Here is a 20,484-nt window from a genome sequence, read left to right on the forward strand (position 1 = left end):
AATCTGGACCAGGCAATCCTGTCTTTAACATCATGAGCATCGATCCACAATTTGGGATATAATGCAGTAACATGATGTGCATTCAATCAAGTTACTGAGCCTGACCTTCCCATCCATTTAGTCATCTATATTCTTACCCAGAATCCCCAAGGTCATCTTTAAGTCATCAAGATATATCTTCGTTGCTGCTAATGTATGAAGACAATGAGATATGATTTGAAAAGTCAGTCCTATTTGGTAAGGATAAATTAGATTGTTATCTTTTTGTAAGTGAAACATTTATATGTGCCTAACTGAATCTTTTCCTGTTTTCAGTATGCATCTGAAGACAGTAACTTTATTATCATCACAGGTCCCAACATGGTTTGTATAATAACATCTCTTTGGTTATTTGATAACAAATCCATTGACCTGCTCTTTTTGAAGAAATTATGTGTTGATCAAAAGGACACACGCATCAAACGTTTACAAAGATTTTATATGAATAGATTGTTAACATCACTTATCAAAAAACTGTTGTAGTGCAAGGAGTAAGTGACCGTTGCTTAACCAAACATTCAGCATTACTGGAGCTATATTTGAGTGGCCTATAAGTATGTTTGGACCAGACAAATGTAACTAGGAACAGTCCTATACAAGGGGGTTAAGTGACACATTCAACATGATTCTGATAGATGAGATATTGTAGAATGTTTGTGCATCTGTGCATGTGAGTTATTGGAGGTTGATGTGTGTTTTGGCAATTTGATTGACTGGAGAAATGTTTCTTTAGGAATGACCAATTTAATTACTTGTTTACAGATGTTTATGCCAAAAGTAACTGAACACAGGAAGGAGGAAAAATAAATTGACATGACTTAATTTATTACTGCGTTATTACATGTTCTTTTATGTCATACACTCACATTTGGGGGTTAATCCTTTAGCAGTGTTTAGGGGACACAATGCTTTCCTTTCCATTCAGTCGAATTATGAATGTAACTGTAAATAGTGAGATGAGATTACTAGTCACCATTAGTTCCTGGTTCCCTTCCCAGATGTTTTTACATGACTTATAGATGACAGATTTTGCCTGTAAAACAAGTGATTGCCTAATCTGGCCTTTATAGTACAAGTTTATGCCAACTTGACACAAATGGCAATTGAAGTGAAATGACCAAGGATATTCCCAGTGCAGATCATGTGTTGTTTATCAGCTTCCATAACTTATTTCAGAGTGGGAAGTCGACCTACCTACGTCAAGTGGCTCTTCTGCAGATCATGGCACAGATTGGGTCATTTGTTCCAGCACAGTATGCATCCTTCAGGATTGCCAGTCAGATCTTCTCCCGTATTGGCAGTGATGATGACATGGAAACAAACTCATCAACGTTTATGTTGGAGGTTTGTCAAACTTTGATTACATTAACCTGGCAGTAAGCAGTTGCCATCTGCTGATATAGGAGGTCATTGATAGGCATTTCTTGCCTCTTCATCAGGTGAATACTGAGTGAGTAAATGGACATCTTGATCGTTAACTTTTTACGTTGTCATATTGTAATCCTTGTCAGCTCTAAGTTAGCATGCTCAGTCCTATCACTCTGTTTTCACTGCAGTTATTTTAGCTTCTTGGTTGTTATCCCACTGGCTTCTTCATTGTCCTGTTTATCTTTGTACGTTAACCTTCACCCTGTGTAAACATATCAGCATGTGTATATTTTAAATCACATAATGTTTTCTCAGTAGTCACCTGATAAAGCTGCCAATAGAATCCCTGAAACAAAATCACAAAGTTGCAAATGATAAAGAAATGGTTATATATATCCATAAAAGTTTCATGTCTTCATATTTTTGTCATATAGGTTGTAAGTATGGCAACACCTTTATGGATTCGACAGACTACAGCCAAATGACACAATAAGATAAAATATTTATAAACCAGAGATTAAAAATAGGCCCTAACTTATAGTAAAATCTTCTATAATAGTTCAGTTGTCCTGTGTTCAGTTCTAACCATGATACTTACATGGGACTTATCTACACCTGCTCCGAGGCCAATATTCAGCTCTAAATCTGCAGCTAATGTCAGTCAAAATTCACTTTTTGGATTAAAACATGTCTTAATTCATGCTATGATATTTATGAATCATCATTCTAATGCTATGGTTTTGTCAATAAGACTTGTATTTAACTGATAACAAGACCAATAAATTAGAAGAGGAGTTAAAGCTAATTTTTAAATTACAACTGAATGCAATGTTTATATACAGTGTTAAATGTCTCTGATGTAAGGAAAAAAAAAACTATAACAAAAATCTCAATTTTGAACCAAATAATGATTTTTGTCCCAATTTGGTCATTTAGTTTAGAATCCTGGATAAATTTCTGTGCTATGTTAACAACACATTGTGACATGAATGTTATAAACATATGGAAGGAATGATATGGAAAGTGGCTTTGTGAGAAGATATGTATGATCAGTGGTGTTAAAGTGAAGTTATTTACCAGTATAGTTTCTCTCTGCGTTCTCATTCACTGTACACACTTACTATTTTCAACACAAGTGATGTGTAGTGGTATGCATGTGAAAGGCCACACTAGATTTATCATATAATTACATTTTTGAGGCAACAAATTAGCTTAGGTACACCAATGAAAAAAACTGTAACTCAATATTTTAGGTTTGTCAGTTTAGTGTGAAAAAAATAATTACTTGTTTTAATAGTGATGAGTATTTATTTCTGTCAGAAAGGTATTCGTTTCTTCATCATCCGTTTGCAGTGATCTCAGATTATACTGTTCTTTTCTAAGAAATGTTGCTGAAGCATCCGAAAACCCATAGCACAGGTTACATGATTTTGATGGAGGCCTTTGGCTTTGTTGTTTCATAAATGATTTCTTTTGTTTTTTGTTGTGTAACAACAAATACTCCTGCTAATAATGTGCACCACCTATCTCACTGAAGCATGTGTAAAATATCTGCTTCAGATGAAGGAAATCAACTATATCTGCCAGAATGCCTGTAATGACAGTCTCATCATCATTGATGAACTTGGAAGAGGTGAGACATTAAACATTACCTGTATTTAAATAAATTACTCCTCTGTTTGAAAACAGCTTTAACTAATCACAGGCTTGTTTGTTTATTATAGGCACATCAACATGGGCAAGCAATATCTTGGTTATTGATAAATATGTTCAAGTTGTTCCTATATGAATAAGGCAAACAGTATTTTGATTATTTTTAAATATACTTGAATTGTCCTGTATCCTTGCCCTGGGACATGCATTTCATACCTGATTTGCCAGTGAGCAAAGTGCATGAGTGTGCAAGGCTCAGTGAACACATTTCATGTTCATCATTAAGAGCGACTCACACAGTGGTCTCACAGTTAAGCATAGAGTTCACAAATATCTTTTGAAATATGATTCTTGTGGAAGCATTTTAGGTCCTTAGGCTCTTTGACTTTTAGCCATAGTTTAAATAGGTTAGACCATTTGGACCCAAGTGTATATTTACTGAAATTGTTTGGTAGACTAGTTAGTGGAAGTGTCCATTATGACAATTAAACACAAGCTCAGCGTTTCTTGATCTATCATCCTTTTCTTCTCATTTACTCAAACAGATAATATAAACAGATTTCAAACTTTCAAACATCATTGGCAGAAAGTGCATTTTAGCTCATTCTCACGTTTGACATTTACATTTCTTTTTCAAACAGTATATATGTTCTCATGAAGTCATTGTTCAAAATTGGATTCTTGAACTTTTAAGATTCTAAGGCACCAAAAAGCAGGCATTTATGTTGGCTTCTCAAAGGCTTATATTAGGCCTCAAGTCTTTTGCAGATGTCAGTGAAATTTCTCAATCACTGTTAAAGATTTGCCCATTTACGTTACAAGGCATTATTATTATAAGTTGTGTGTAAGCTTTGTAAAGGAGACTTGTATTTCACTAGAGAGAAAAAAGAATTACCAGTAATCATGCTAAATACTTTGTTCTGTAAACAATTTTGGACAAAATGTGTCATATCCAATTTGTATTTTAAAATACTTGATTAGTCCCCGTTATGTTTTCCCATTGAATTAATGCAAACTATGCAGGGTCCTTGTTTTTGTTTTTTATAGGCACCAGTGCTGAAGAGGGTGTTGGGATCTGCCATGCTATTTGTGAATATCTGCTCAAGTTCAAGGTAGGCTAGTGAACAATATCCTGTTAGAATACATGATACTGTGTGAAATGCAGTGAAACAATCGATCATTGAAAAGGCTGCTGTGTACATATTGATACATAATACATGTACTTCATTGGTACTTGCTACGTGCTACAGTGAGTGAGTGATTGATTAGTAAAGGTCAGCAAATGTCCAGCTGTCATGGTAAGTAAAGAAGTTTTAGCCATGGAAATCATTGGTTTATGAAATGAGCAAAGTTATGCTGTGGTCCGTTCGTCCATTGTCCATTGTAAACATGAAGACCAAGACCATTGAAGCTGACGTCACTTTTTTCTTCCTACCAATTGTGCTAATCCAAATTGTTCAAAGATTCAAGTCTAATTTTTAGTATGGCCACCACAGCAGTCCTATTGAAAAACTTATTTATGGCTGTTACTCAGCCATTTTTGTTATAAATGTAATGAAATTTGGTATTGTTCTATGCTAAGCTAGTATGGGTCATATGGTTGTTTTGGATGATATTTTAATGATTGACCTTGAATTAAGCTTGGTGTTTTGACAATTCTCATAAATTCCCTCAAACTGCATTTCTTTGCACTGTAAGCATCATCTCTTTAGAAACCAGTTTAAGTTTAAGTTGCCATCTTTGCCATCCCAATCTTTGCCACCAGCTGTTAGGGTTACCCCCTTTGCAGGATGCCATGCTTTCAGGCTACCTGCATAGAGCATCTTTTAATGGTAGATGTTGAAATTTGCCTAAATTTCTGTTATTGTATGGAAGTTGCTTTGATAATAGGAACAGATTTGAATCTGTTCACAGTTGTGTAGTGTAAATAATGTAATGAGATGATCTTGGCTAGGTGTCATTTATGCATCGTGTTACGGTCTCGGTAAGGGAGGTAACTAAGATTGGTAGTTGGCAGAGACATGTTAGTGTATGGCTTTTGTTGACTGAATAAAAGGTTGAGTGAGTTTTAATCTGACTTAAAGCGATTGGTACACTATATTATTTCAATAACCAGCTGGTCCAGTATAGATATAAAATTACCAGCCCAGATCAAGGTTTACTAGCATCAGTCTAGTTGGCCGGCATATTTGTCGAAACTCTGTGTTACATTCAGATGCAATGCCACGGTAATGAATATATACTCCTCAATCATAGCTACATTGAAATCATTAGTTATTTTGTCCCGGAATAATATGTACTTGTAGTTTTCCTAACTATGTTACCAAGGTTAGATATACCCTGAACTATCAACGTCTCAGGTATCAGTTTGAGATTGTGGACCCATATTTACTTAACCGAGCTGTCTGTAATTAAGATGTCTTTGGTGAAATCTTGATGTGGCAATATACCCCGGGTACTTTCTTGAAATAGAAAGAAACAGGATGTTAATGTCATGAGTAAATATGTACACAGTATCAAAAGCATTAATTTTAGTTCAGCAGAACACGTCAGCAACAAGTTGATCACACTAACAGTTGCCCAAGTATATCAGTTGATACTTTTATCTCTATGTACATGAGTGGTATTGTGAATCTGGTTAAGAATCTGTACCCAAATAGCCAGTACTTGTCGTAAGAGGCAACCATGTGGATCGGGTGGTCAGATTCAGTGACTTTGATGATTGTTTGTCATTGTGTCTTGAAGGACTAAGCTCATAATGGTAGTGTCAATCACTGAGTTTGTTGATCCAGACTTCATTATGTACAGGCTGCTGTGATATAGCCGGATCATTGCTAAGTGAAGCATTAAACAAATATACAATCTATTGTCCTTATCTAGATCAATGAGATGAATTCAATATTGTGGGAAATATCCTCCCCATGTTTGTACATATATAACAGTTTGTTATGAACTTGTACTTTATACATGCTGGTAGTGCATGCATTCAAAAGTGGTCTACCACTTAAATATCAATGGCTAATAGATCACCAATTGTTTCAGTTCCAATCCACTTGAATATAATAGTTAAGGGCTACTGTTACTTGCATCGAAAATCATTCTGTATTAATGTGTGTCAAAGATGTTTTGATCATGAAAGATTTAAGCTTGACGTGTATCTTTGGTATGAGTTGATATCAGACCATCCCTTGTATGACTGGATTTGTGAGAATGCTAAAGAAAATATTTGCTCTCTTCCTACCTGTGCTGATAACACTGAGCAGACATGGAATGTGCTTTATCATGGCCCTATTTAGATGTCTTCTCTATCCCACGTTCATGTTAGATTGGTTTAAATACCCTTTATTAATCCCCTTTGCTCTGTTGCAGTCTCCTCCCCACCCTAACTGATGAATGACCATAGATAAGCCGATCTCATAGATAAGTTGAGGTTTTAATTTGGTCCTTGAAATCTGTATCAAAATGTCATGTGCGGTAGATAAGCTAGACCTCGACCTAAAACTTTGTCTCATCATGATCTGTCATGATAGAATATAAACAAATACATATTTAATTACGCAAGTTAATCCTGTCGTTACACCATCAGAACAAATAGTGTTCATTGTATATCTGGACTCATGTTTGTAATCTACGTAATCTATTTTATTAATTTTAATCAAACTCTCATTCAATAATATTTACTTTAATTTCGGCGAAAGCGTGTGTCCCTCCAGTACTTAGAACTTCTGTTTGCCCCATTCCTTAAGGTCCACTTTACCAACTCACCGTTATTTACAGCAACCGCGATCATATTACCACTACTGACATCTTGAAACGAACCTTAGTTGACAGAGAATGGATACATATATCAAAACTGCCATACTTTGACCCGTGAAGTCATATGTGTTGTAGTTTGACGATTGAATGTACCGTATTCGATGTAATAAGTGCCCAGGGTGCTCTCAAAATTAGAAATAAGGTGCTCTTATTGGAATATTATTTTGGTGAAAAAAAGAGTTAAAAAAAGAGAATTTTGAGTTGAAAGATAAATTTCGTGGTTTACGCTGACAGCCTGAAATGTTTATATTCCAAAAATGTATTTTTCCAGATTTTAATTGCCCATAATTAAGGGTGCATAAATAAGTTTTGTGTACATTGATCAATTGGAAGGGGTGCTTATTGGGATTGTTCATTAGCCAATATATGAGCAAATGCCGCCATGGGCGCTTATTAGAGCGGGGCGCTTATTATGTCGAATACGGTATATTAAAATATATGTTGCCCCTAATAATCATATGATCAGTCACTCAATGGTTGTAACTGATTAGTTGAAAGGGATGAATCATCATTGAAGATTGGTTGCTAATATATTACGTATCTTCAACAAATTTGCATGTCAATGGGCCTGTTTTATCATTTTGAAATTAGAAAATGATAGAACATGAAAAAACTGTCTACTTGAATAGTGTATGATATATACTTGGTATCATGTAAAATAACATTGTCTTTTTCATATATACCTGGTGTTTAAAATGTGGTAAAAGTGTACATGATGAATATAAATTTCACCCGAATTGATTAGATTCTATTTTTCCTCAAAACAACAAAATGAAAATCGTCATTTGTTTCCAAAACTAACTTGCGTGAAACAAGAAAATGATTCAGTATTACTTTAGAAAGAGAGCGTGATTTTATGTATTTCTAGATACCACCTGTCCATAATGATAATACAGGCCTTTGACTTGGGAATAATAAAACTGACTATAAATAATGCCAAGATACTTTGAAATGCCAAGAAAAACTAAATTTAATGCATCTTACAACAATGGAATTTGCCACTAAAATTTAAACCAATGCCTACAGATAACACACATCAAACTACTGATAAAAATGATGATGAGGTTGCAAACTGGGTAAAATATGAGTGGAACAAGGAAATAAATCTTTTCTAATTAATTTTCAGGGTTTAATTCTATCAATGTATGATCAGATATCTTCAACAATTGAAGATAACATCCTGGAAGGACTAGATCTGTTAGTTGATATTTTTCAAAATGCAGCTGAAGACTCAAGAAAATTATATATGGGCAATAAGAAAAAACACATATCAAATAGACAACCACCCTAGTGGGATAATTACCTTCAATGTGCCAAAAATACAAAATATTCATCTCTTAGAGCCCACAGACACTATGCTTTAGATATATGTAATAACAGAACTAAAAGCAATAGATTTAAAAGACTATTTGCCAAAAAAAGGGAGAATATTTCAGAAAAGAAAAAGCTGCTTATTGATGCAAGGAAAAATCCTAAACATTTTTGGGAAACACTTAAAAAACATATTCTTAAGACTGTCACATCAGAATTGATTTGACTATTTTGGAAACCTTTTGAAATGTGAAAATCAGGTTGACTATAATTCTCATATCCCAGATGAAACCACAACAGTAATAAATAATGATCTAGATAAAGAAATCTCAAATGAAGAAATTTACTTTGGCTTAAAGTCATTGAAAAATGGCAAATCGACAGGTCCAAATGGACTTCCATATGAATTTATTAAAGTAACAAAGCATTATACAATACCTATTTTTTCCAAATTGTTTAATGAGATACTGAATAAGGGTGAATTCCCATATGACTGGGGTAAAAGTATTATGTGTCCAATCCACAAATCAGGTGTGACCAATAACCCCAACAATTACAGGGGAATATCTTTAATCAACTCAATAAGCAAACTGTTTACGTCAATTGTAAACAATAGAATTAAAACATGGCGTGAGTCTAGCAATATTGTACGAATCACAAGCTGGCTTTAGGCAAAATTATTCAACAATTGATAATATTTTTGTATTACAGACTATGGCTCAGAAATATTTATTAAAAAAAAACATGGAAGATTTTACTGCCACTTCATTGATTTCTCTAAGGCATTTGACAGCATATTTTTTCACATGTATGTAGAGGAGCAGTGTTTGACAGCAGCAAATACTCAATTCAATGGAAATGTTTCCATTCTTGCTATTACTCTAGCCCTAGGTGTCACAGTGATTTGTAAAGATTAATTGGGATCTGTTGAATGAATGTTGTCTTTTGGTTCAGCTTTGTAATTGTAGCCCTGCTTTGTGATGCCTAGACACTGAACAGCACAACTTCGCATTGCAGTAGTACAGAGCCTACTTGACCCACACACTTTCAATAGGTAAAGGGGAAAATTCACTCTTATTCAGTCCTTAGCCAAGTGTTTCAGCTCAAGACTTTGATAAGCTTTATGTAACTTCAACAAGGATTAGTTTTGAAACAATTGCAGAGTTATTGTTAAGGCTGTTGTGCCCTTAACACATTAAGAAAAGTGTGAACAGTGATTTCACTGCCTATTCATAATTTTGTTTCACAGAGGGTTCTGTGTATTGTCTAATGAATTCCTCCTTGAGGAGACTTTAAACCTTTATTGGAGATTGTTTGCTTGTCTCGCCTTTCCCTGTTAATAGCACAGGGAATGTAGAGCATATGGGACATTTTGGCCACATGAATGGCATGTTTGAGAACATTTTTTGCACTCCTATGACAGTAGTGTTGACAAGAATGTAAATAATTCAAGGGAGTGCAGGGAAAATGACTCACTTTTAACAGCACTTGTCTGAATAATGATAACAAATGGGCAACTGATAAAAATATGAAATTTGTGCATATTCAAAGAAAACTTTTAACACTGGACCAATTGCTTGGTTGAGTGAGCACCTTGTATTTTACCTTGGAGTATTTTACATCAACATGATCAATAAGGTATCCAGTATTTACAACACTCCCAATTTATATTTATTTTTGAAGAATAAGAAAATCTTTCACAGATCATCTATATGTTTGGTTATAGAATTATTATAGATATTGATATGCTGTTACAATTTAATAAATATTTATTACATTTAGCACTGTTTCACTTATATAACAGTTTATTTGTAACTGGTGCCTAAACATGACAGTTGAAATATATCATCTACACCTATTTACAATGAATTGATGAAATGAAGGGTGACAGATGACATCTCGTTCCTTTTGATTTTGATATATGTATGATAAATGTCTCCATAATTCAATTTATGAGCACCCCTGGGCCATGACACATCTATTGAGGTAAGACAAATGAATTTATGGATCACTATGTCCAATTCGAATGCTTGTACAAGGTATAAAATTCCTAGCCATGTATTAATGTGACAAAAAAAATATAATTTATGTATTAGGCTACCATAAATTATTATATGTATGTATGAAGTGGAAGGCATTTTAATGAATATGTTTTATATTTTGTAAACCAACTGTTCAAGACTTGTCATGTTTGGAAGGACTATGTATATGGTGTATTTCATCAAGTAAAGAAAGGAAGGAAAACACACAGTGATTTATAGTGAGGTATTTCTGGGATAATATAATGGTGTGAGGCAGCATGTTTGGCATCAAACTACATCTTCGGGCCACAGTGACAAGAGATCAGCCAAGTCACATGGTTGCCACCCAGTCCTCATAATAGGATTTTACAACGTTAATGCCCTTAGGCTAATAGCTTGTGTAAACTTGTTAAAATAGTCCTGCTAAAAGTACAATAGGTATATTGTTTTGAAATCTTTGTCAACAGTATGATCTTCATTTAGATTTGACTCGTTATAGATTAGTTCAGTGTACTGAGACTATTCCATGAGTCCCTGTGTCATACTGATTTGATTTTTTTTAGACAGGCTTTTGTATTTTTTGAGTGTGAAGAAAATACAGGATTTCTGACACAACTTTAGTGAAATCAGTATAACACACACATTTGCAATTTTAAGATCTTTGTCATCAACAATTCATAACAGCGTGACTGTGTTTAGAATATTAGTCACCACCCCACTGGCAATGATTGTGGCACGACTGTCCAATTGGTGTTTGTCATTTGGGTCATGCATTACAATTATATCTAAAATATGTACTCCTACATCATATAGACTTTGTAAAACAGTGCCATTGAGCTGCATACATGTACAACTAGACTAACTGCATGAACACCTATGCCATCTGTTTGGTGCTTTGAGTATAAAGTATAAAGTGACGTTTGTGTTTCGCCTTAACCATTGTTCTTACAACTACCATTATAGCCAATAAAGTACTGTCACTCATCTTCTATTACTAGGAGGTGATGTCATTACACATTACTTCAACATTGTTGTGTGTATTGCAGAATGGTGTCTTCATGATTAATTCAACAATGCTGTAGACATGTGAAGTCATTATTACATGTGTGATTCATATTGATTTTAGCACACCTCAACTGAAAGTTCAAACTACTCTTTAATGTCTGTTGGCTATGAGAACTAAAACTAGTAAAGAGGCCTGATATTAGTCTCTTAAAAACTGTTTAGTGTTTTGTGTCTTGTGCATTATCTGATATTTAAGTAAATCTAATGCATCCGTACAACGGTTGTAGGACATAAATGTATTAGGTAGGGGTGTGCAATATTACCTTTATGACCTTTTTGTTGCAAAATGGCTGTCAGCTTTACATGTATCACACTACGACTGTTGTGTATTGATATTTTCCAACACAGTCACAGAAGAGTTGAAACATTATTGTGTTGATTATATCTACTATCTTGAGGCTTTTAGGTAAACTGGGGTTTGCGCTGTTTACACTAACATTCCATCAATATGTATCGCCATATATATTGCAATTCAGCGCTGCTTATTGTGATATATCAATACAGATTTTCTGCCAATACCCATCCCTAGTATTTATAGGAATGGAATTTGAGTCATGTTACATGAGGTGTCCTTAAGAGTTTTGTCTCTGGAATCTCCAACATGTTTCTAAGTTGATAAGAAATTATACTTATTTTTTAACTTTTCAGTTTGTGCAGGCTTAGCACCTACAATTTACCAGACCAACAACCAGTACTGAAACAGATCTTTCTAAATCTCAGATATGTGAAGTTTGTACTTGTATTAACATTTGAACAATTTTACTTATTATCTGCTCTGTTATGTGTGTTCATGACAATATGAATGACAACGTTAACAATGACAATATGTATTCTTTGTTTGTTAAGTAATTGAACATAGGCTCATTCTGAAGCACTAATTTTGTATGCATGATAGTTTTGAAATGAGTCAGCAAGAAAAAGAATCACTTTTTATATTCTCTTCTGAATGTTAGGCATGTTTTCATGCTTTTAAAAACAATAACTTTTTTTTTCAGGCATATACATTCTTTGTGACACATTTCATGGAACTGACAAATATGGATAGTCTGTATCCAAATGTGGAAAAGTAAGTTGGACAAATACTAAACTGCTTGAACAACAATCAATCTCATACAGTGCTTGGCTTACCTGAACTTTCAGTATCAAGTGACTTATGGAAAGGTGTGTTGTCCACGGTCCGTCTTTTCATCTTTTACATTTTCACATGTGTGAAAACACAAGGCTTGGGAACTTTGTAAGGATGTTTCCAGCCATGGTGTCTCTAATAATTGCTCACAGAATTCTGATCCAATTTTTCATATTGAAATGTCATTATTGCCCATTACTCAGATATTTCTGCATGAAACATTTTGAAATTTGATCGACAAGTATGTGGTATACAGAATTCTAGTGGATGCCACTACTGGGAATGCCTTTTTGTCTAACACAACATGTCTATTAAACCTGAAGCATTAAGCATTGAGCATTTTTGTTTTGATGGTGTGACTTGTGCCTATTTCTGAAACTGCTTATAAAATAAATAAATATTGACCGATTGAATACTGACCATGATGTATACAATCAATCATTTCAGTGTTACTGAGTATCTGATTGATTACTAATTATAATAAGTAATAATTAGTGGTAAATGTGCTATCATTTGCGAGTGTGTGAATGTTGTTTTATGTCTCAATCAGTAATATTCCAGCTATATCACAGCAGCCAGCAAACAATAAAGTTTGGGCCAGAAAAGCAAGTAATTGATATTGTGAGCAATGTCCAATGATGGCATACAACAATCAACAAGCCATAAAATCTAACCACACAATCCATTGACAAGCATAAGGTAGTGAAGACCAATTCTATCTCAGAATCTCCACAGGATGCTTCCATACTTAATTATTTTATTACAAATAGACAATATTACCTTGTGAAGCTAGCTATCATTTTCCAACTTTAACATGAGAGCGTTAGAAATTGGCACTAGTCCTGTTGTTCTTGCCACACTGCCCAATAGTTATGGTATCATAAGGACTAGGACAAATTTGCCATTTTTAAGGGTTTTGCTATATGTTATCATTATAAGGACTAGTGGACTAAAAAGGTCAGTTTCTTTGGCTACATAAATCCTCAACTTCAATAAAAGGAACTTTGCATATTTTGCCGAAGTGCGTCTTTACTAGGAGAAAAGAGATTCATACAGTTAGCGACAACTACTTCGCCAAATTCTCTTAAAATTCTCAAATATTGACCCAAAGGAAAAAGTTAGCTGTGGTCTCATGGATGATGTCTGATATTTACTGACTGGTCAGTGTTTCGGACATTTCAAGTTCTGTCACAAAATGGTCCCATATTTGTCAAGAGTTTGGAATATTGACTGTCATGATGGCAGCACCACAATGGCCACTGTCTGTCAATATGGCACAACACTGATGAAAACAAAATTCCAAGAGCCATGTTAACACAACAATGTTTCGCAAACTTTTCGATTTGTTTTAATCAAATTTCAGTTTGGTTGAGGAGTGAGTGAGTAATGTGTTGCACTGCTTATAGCAATATTCCAGCAACAACACGCAGGGGACACCAGAAATGGACTTCGCACTTTGTACCCATGTGGGGAATCGGACCCGAGTCTTTGGCGTGACAAGCAAAATCTTTAACCACTAGGCTACCCCACAGTTCAAGTGAATGTTTGGAGAAGTATCCCCCTTAAGTAATGTTCATGCAGTTGAAATAAGGATCTCGGTTGAACAGTTTCTGGTTACATGCTAAGACAATGTGCTTTAAAATAGTATTTCTAAATCTCATCAAATATGTCATGAAAAGGGTGTTAAATCAGCAACTGCAAGAACATCCGAGTTTGGTTTACAAAATCAAGACTATAGATTTTCACTCTCCTTTCCCAGTGGATTATGTGATATGTTAGAATTTGGAAACAGAGATTTGTTCTAATCCTGTTAACAAATGGCAAGGCAAGAATTGAAATATCTTAGTTTGAACACTTCTGGAACAATGTGACGGTGACTGTTTGATATTATCAATAAAAAATGTTACGGTGTGCATGCAAGTCAGAAGTGAACACTGGGCAAAACTTTTAACTAGCTATTGTTAATATTTAAGAAATTGATACATGATCTTAGATTGTTTAAGATTAATAGCCAGTAATTGGTCTAAACTGCTATGATTTGACATTCAGGGAAACTTCGATAGTCTGGACCATGTTTGCCTTGAAAACCTCTTCTGCCACTCAATTACTGTCCAGAACATCTGTATATATTTCAGGCCTACCAATAAAAACAATCAGAGAGCAACCAAACTATGGAATATGTGCACACTTTAAACAGAAATAGCCACACTAATTACAAACAAGAGACAATCCCAATTAAGTACGCATCGTAATGATGAAAACCTGCCACATTGTCAGTGGAACCAATAATGTACGCATTTAGTTTATTGCTGTCTCCATTGAAAAAATGGTGGGTTTTAATCATTATGAGGCACACTTCATTGAGATTGAGTCTCTTTTCTTATTTGTGTGGCTGTTTCTATATAAAGTGTGAACATATTCAATGGTTTAATTAGTTGCTCTCTAGTTACAGTCTAAATGGAAGTGGAATTAATATCTCTATGTGTGGTCTGAAAGACTACAAATACATGTCATAGTTTATCATCTCGAAGCTGGGTTGTAACTATGTTTCAGCTATTTTTTCGAGGTTCAGCGAGTGTTTAGCACCGAGGGTAACTGTGAGAAGATCAACTACACGCATGTGCTGTCAAAAGGGAAAACACAGGAGAAACATTATGGTATGTCTTTTTGGTCAAATTGTCTTTTACTTAAGAAAACTGTTCACAGGCATTAAAAACTACACAAATGCATTCAGAAAGTTACCTTGTGGACAGAATATATGACAAAACTGCAGGAATGCAGCAACTGAAATGATTATATTTAGTTACTAGAACTTAACTATCAAAGTTTAGCTATACCTCTTGATGTGAAAAGTACCCCATCTCTTTCCAAAAGCATATGCTTTCAACTTATTTTTTTTTTTCATGTTTACCAAACTGTATTAGTTTGGGTGTCTAGTATGTGAATTTACTTGGAAGCTGTAACTATTGATTTGTATATAAATCCTTAAATGAAAGAAATCCCAATTACTCACAACATTGTTTGTGATGTTGGTATGCTGAAAAGTAACACAGTGTTAGTATGACTTAATTGATTTAAATGAGAATGGGTCTATTTATATAAAATGAGTTTTCAACAGATGACACATATAAAGTTACATATCTTAACTAACAGTTTTTTCTCCATGTATGTAAATTTATCTTCTCATACATGTATTCAAATTTTGGTGTTTTCATCATGTAAATTTTATTTGTTTCCCTTCACTTCTGATGGACAAAGGTCTATATTATAGTACATGCTAAAATAATGTTAACAAACTAATTATAAAATAGTTGAATTGATTTGTCCTATGATGAGAAATTCTGTTAATCGCAATGGAGCTTCTGTGACTGAAAAACTGATCAACAAATATACATTATCAACCAGAAACAAGAAGACAGTTTATAGCACTAATATGCACATTTTCCATTGTCTGGGGTTGAAACAGCAGCATTTCTGAAGCAGTGATAGTCAGTGGCCGTGATAATTGGCTGTCCAAGGTTATCCATCTGCATATAGAGTTCTGTATAAGCATATGATTCCCAGGTATTAAAGTTGTGTTAGATATTAAAAGTCTTCAACTGATGTATGGATTGGTAAGACAATAAGCCGATGTGCTAAAGTACAGACAAAGCTTCCATTATTTAAATGTTGACATGACTGTAAGAAATATTCCAGCTGAAGCTCTTCTCATATCTTGATTATGTTTGACATGCTGCAAATCTCAACCCAACTTGTGAATTGTCTGAGGAGTATCCTCCAACCTCTGCATTTCTGAGGTATGTGACAAGGCTTCTATTCTTGTCTCTGAGATTTCAACACAGCCAACTATTTCTCTTTGCACTGCTTGGAATAACTATTGTTCCTGATGCTACTTTTTGTAACAAATTTATTTCCTTGTGTAGATGTACAGTCACATCTTAATTGGAAAGTAGTATTTCTTCCAAAGTCTAGACATTTTCAATAAATGTTTTCCGTTTTATTGAATACTCGGAGGAGAATATTGGTTCATGGTTTACATTTGTGTAGCCTTCTTTGTACACAAATATCTTTGATCATACTAGCAGACACACAAAGAGATATCAATGTTTGAAAACCAGCAGAAATATTTAACAAGTCTGTAATTATTTCCTCTTTTTGCTAGTGGCAGAATGGATGTGGCTAATGTTACTTTATTATACATGATTGTTTAGTGACTTTTGACATCTTCAGAATACTTCAACCTTTAAAATACTTGTTTCCCACTACAGTACAGCCTACAATGTTTTACCTTTCACGAGGACATTGCTACAGCATTCACATTCATTTCATGTGATATGTTTCATGTATATTTACTGTGTCTGCTTTGAAGTTTGACTCACTTATGAGCCAGCCATACCAGTTTGCATGGAAGGAGTTTAGGTAAACTGTTACATGATCTTTCCTTACAGGGCTTCAGCTTGCAGAGGTGTCCACAATGCCAAGAGCAGTTACAGAGGAGGCAAAAACACTGGCCAAACATCTCGAGGAACAGCGAAAGGTAATATAGTGCAGGAATTTACATCATATATTCTGTACATGCTGATACCTTTTGTGAATAGTAGGGGTTAATGTGGGGCAGGAATTCACATCATACTGTCTGTACAAGCTCATGCTTTTGTGAACTGAAGGGGTGAATTTGGTGCAGGAATTTACCTGATACTGTCTGTACATGCTCATGCCTTTGTGAACTGTAGGGGTGAGTTTGTTGCAGGAACTGAAATATTACTGTCTGTACATGCTCAGCCCTGCTTTGGACAGTAGGGAGTAATATGGTGCATGAATGTACATACTGTCTGTACATGCTCACCTTTTCTTTGAAGTTCAGAGGGTAATATGGTGCAGGGATCTACTTAATGCTGTTGGTCCTTCTCTGAGGACGATAGAGGGTATGGGACATATTAGGTGTCCATAGCACCAAAAACTAACAAAATTAGGTAAAAAACTGACCAGACTGTTTTGGAACAGCAATATCTAATAAGGAATTTACATCATACTGTCTGTATACACTTTTCTGTGAACAACAGAGGGTAAAAAGAATTAACAGTACACTGCAGGGACAAATCTCAGAGCTAAATTCCACAATTCATTGTACTAGTTTTCTATTGTAACATTACTAACATTTAGGAGAAAACTACTTGTCCACACACCTATTTGCTAGTCTGGGACCAGTTTACCATGATTGCAGTGTATGTGCGGGTATCTTTTCTCTTCCCCTATGGGGACACCTATTATGAACACTAGCCTAAGAATCTATATTATTTTGCCACCTTTGTGTGGTGGGAGCTGTTTACATACAGGGAGCAAATACGGACATGATGGATGACACTTTAACATTGTTGCGGTTCCTGCTACATATTTTATTAGTAAATCTAACAGACATGGACTGATTCTTAGTTTAACTTTGTCCATTGTTTTGATCCACAAATACAAAGATGAAAAACATCATGAGATGAAATGGTCTTTAGCATCATGTTCAAGATTATTGCACATATATAGCGATGTGTGTGTGTGTGGCTTCTTGTTATCCCGGCTAACATAGATACCCGACTCAGACACAGTATACTGATTCCAAGCTGACCAGACTTTGTTTCATACCCTTAATGCCAAGCACCAGGCAGAGTAATGGCAAGTACCATATTTTAATGTCTTTTGGTATGATATGGCAACCTTCCGCTCTCCATGCAGATACTCTATCAACTTGACCATAGTGGCAGTCTTATTGTCCCCCGCCGCGCGAAAGTGCGAAGAGGGGGATATAGTATTCACGACCGTCCGTACATACGTACGTCCGGTCGGTTTTGGTGACCTCGACCCCATTTTCAAGGTCACAGCAGGCAAATCTGCTTTTGGAGTTGGAAAACGGTGTTGCCGCGATATCTCAAGAACTAAACACTGGATTGTCTTCATATTTGGAACTATGGTGTATATACAGACTCCGCAGACACCAGTCGGTTTTGGTGACCTTGACCCCATTTTCAAGGTCACAGCGAGGAAAATCTGCTTTTGGAGTTGGAAAACGGTGTTGCCGCGATATCTCAGAGAACTAATCGCTGGATTGTCTTCATATTTGGTACTATGGTGTATATACAGGCGAGGGACATTTCGTCACTTTGTGACAAATACTTGTTCATTATTTTATCTGTGTTGCTTGGTAGACAAATCCTTCTTAAGTCCATTTTTAATGCAGTGGATGTATAGTAGGTAAATGCAAGGTCACTGGTATTTCTGTATGAAACCTTTAGCTTTGGTACTCTCTGTCTTAGATAATTAGCCAGTTTCCTTCCATTTATCATAGTAATTTATCAGTTTTATGTCCATTTCAGAAAAACAGGAAAAGAGATTCAGAATCAAGAAAACAACGAATGAATTTCAAACTAGCAACTAAGTTGGTTCAGGTAGCGAAGAATTCTCGACTTGATGATGAAAGTTTAAGGCTGTATCTTAGCAACCTGAGATCCCAGTACACCAGGGAGTTCCCCGACATGGAAGAATAAGCCACTGACAGTCTGATGACAAACAATAAGTGCATTGCAACTGTCCTCATGATACTCTTTACTCAACTGTGAAATAGTTTCCTTGTGTGCACAATGCTGTTCTTTCATATTCTTTATGGAGCGGTGGGTTAGCCTTGTAATTAACACATTTGCTCGTCACATCTAAGACCCAGGTATATTCTCCACATGGGTTCATTGTGTGAAGTTCTTGTATGGTGATATTGCTTTAATAACGCTAAAAGCAGCTTAAAATCATATTCACTCTCTCACTTATATTCTTCATTGTGATCCATAAATGATCTTATACCAGTTAAGAACACCTTTTTAAGTGTTCTTAATTTCAAGGGTTTGATATGACAGATGTCATTATCTTCTGTAAGGTACCCTATTTTTTATTGTTAATTAACTGCCTGTATGGAACTAACAAGGCAGTGCTTTGGAGAGACATTTACCTGTTGTTGTGAATGAAGACAGTAACACATCATTACTTTATAAAGCTTTGATGACTTCAAAATAATTTTTAAGTGCACATGCTTTATCCGAGTGAATATTTGAAAAGTAATGTAGATTATGTCCATCTTCTGTTAATTACTGTATATACTGCTGTATATATGCCAAACTGCTGATGATGTGTGAAGCACCCACTCATTCACTCAGTAACTTACTTGTATGAATAAATGTAGATGTGGCTTCCTTTGTTTCAGCTACATATATTCTTGAACTAAAATGAAACTCATGAAAATTAATTTCTTTTAGTCAGACACTATGATCAGGCTTTCAAGAAAATGTCAAAGAAATAAGCTTCAACTAAAGCAAATTTAAGAATATGTTTTAAAAAAAATGAGGAAAAATATTTTGAGCAAAGCTGAGCCTTTGGCTGTTGTCTTTGGATGGAAAACATAGCGAATACACACATCACAAGTTTTCCAAGTTCGTCTGGCAAATCTACACTGATCTGTATGAAGAGAACATGCTTGTCTCCTTCCTTGTTTAAAGCCCAGCTTGGCTGTCTCCCATTCAGGCAAATACACCCAAGCTTGCGGATTACCTGCTGGGGATTAGCCATGACCAGCAAAACAACTTGGACATTTGGAGATGCGTCACAGATCACTGTTAAACTGTCATCAACCTTGATGTAACAAAATGTGTGAAAAAACATATTCTGGCAAGATGTCCTATATCCCATCCTTTGGAAATAATTAGAATGTATCCAACATGCCGATGGGTTCAAGGTTTACTGTTACTTATTTACTTATTACTTATTGGATATGTGTGGAAATTAGTAAGTATTCAATTTGTTTGTCCAAAAGAAGAAACCATTCTTTTCATGTGTTCATACAATGTAAGTATTGTAATCTGTTATTATTTCTATTTCTTCATGGCCAGCTTTTGCAGAATTTCTGCATGAATAATGGTATCAGTAGTTTTATTTAAATACTGTTCATGTTCAAAGTCTTGAAAACATTGAAATTTTGCTGAAATGGGTACTGAAATCACTACTTGAGTACTCGTTAATGATTACTGGTTGAAAACAATCCCCAAGCCACAGCTC

At 35.1% G+C, this 20,484-nt stretch overlaps 1 protein-coding gene across 1 annotated transcript in view; it reads left to right on the top strand.

Annotated features, from left to right (window-relative positions):
• The window catches only part of LOC139465670 (mutS protein homolog 4-like), a 32,449-nt gene extending 13,517 nt beyond the window's left edge, over positions 1–18,932 (top strand). Inside the window, exons 18-25 of the mRNA XM_071247422.1 lie at positions 316–363; positions 1,216–1,383; positions 2,968–3,040; positions 4,108–4,172; positions 12,269–12,339; positions 14,953–15,056; positions 16,848–16,936; positions 18,762–18,932. Of these exons, the coding sequence (XP_071103523.1) occupies positions 316–363; positions 1,216–1,383; positions 2,968–3,040; positions 4,108–4,172; positions 12,269–12,339; positions 14,953–15,056; positions 16,848–16,936; positions 18,762–18,932 (789 nt within the window). The remainder of the gene's footprint in view (positions 1–315; positions 364–1,215; positions 1,384–2,967; positions 3,041–4,107; positions 4,173–12,268; positions 12,340–14,952; positions 15,057–16,847; positions 16,937–18,761) is intronic.
• Positions 18,933–20,484: the final 1,552 nt, after the last annotated feature.

The sequence above is a fragment of the Haliotis cracherodii genome, unplaced genomic scaffold (genome assembly GCF_022045235.1).
Source record: "Haliotis cracherodii isolate W230 unplaced genomic scaffold, xgHalCrac1.p SCAF_18, whole genome shotgun sequence".
Lineage (NCBI taxonomy): Eukaryota > Metazoa > Mollusca > Gastropoda > Lepetellida > Haliotidae > Haliotis > Haliotis cracherodii.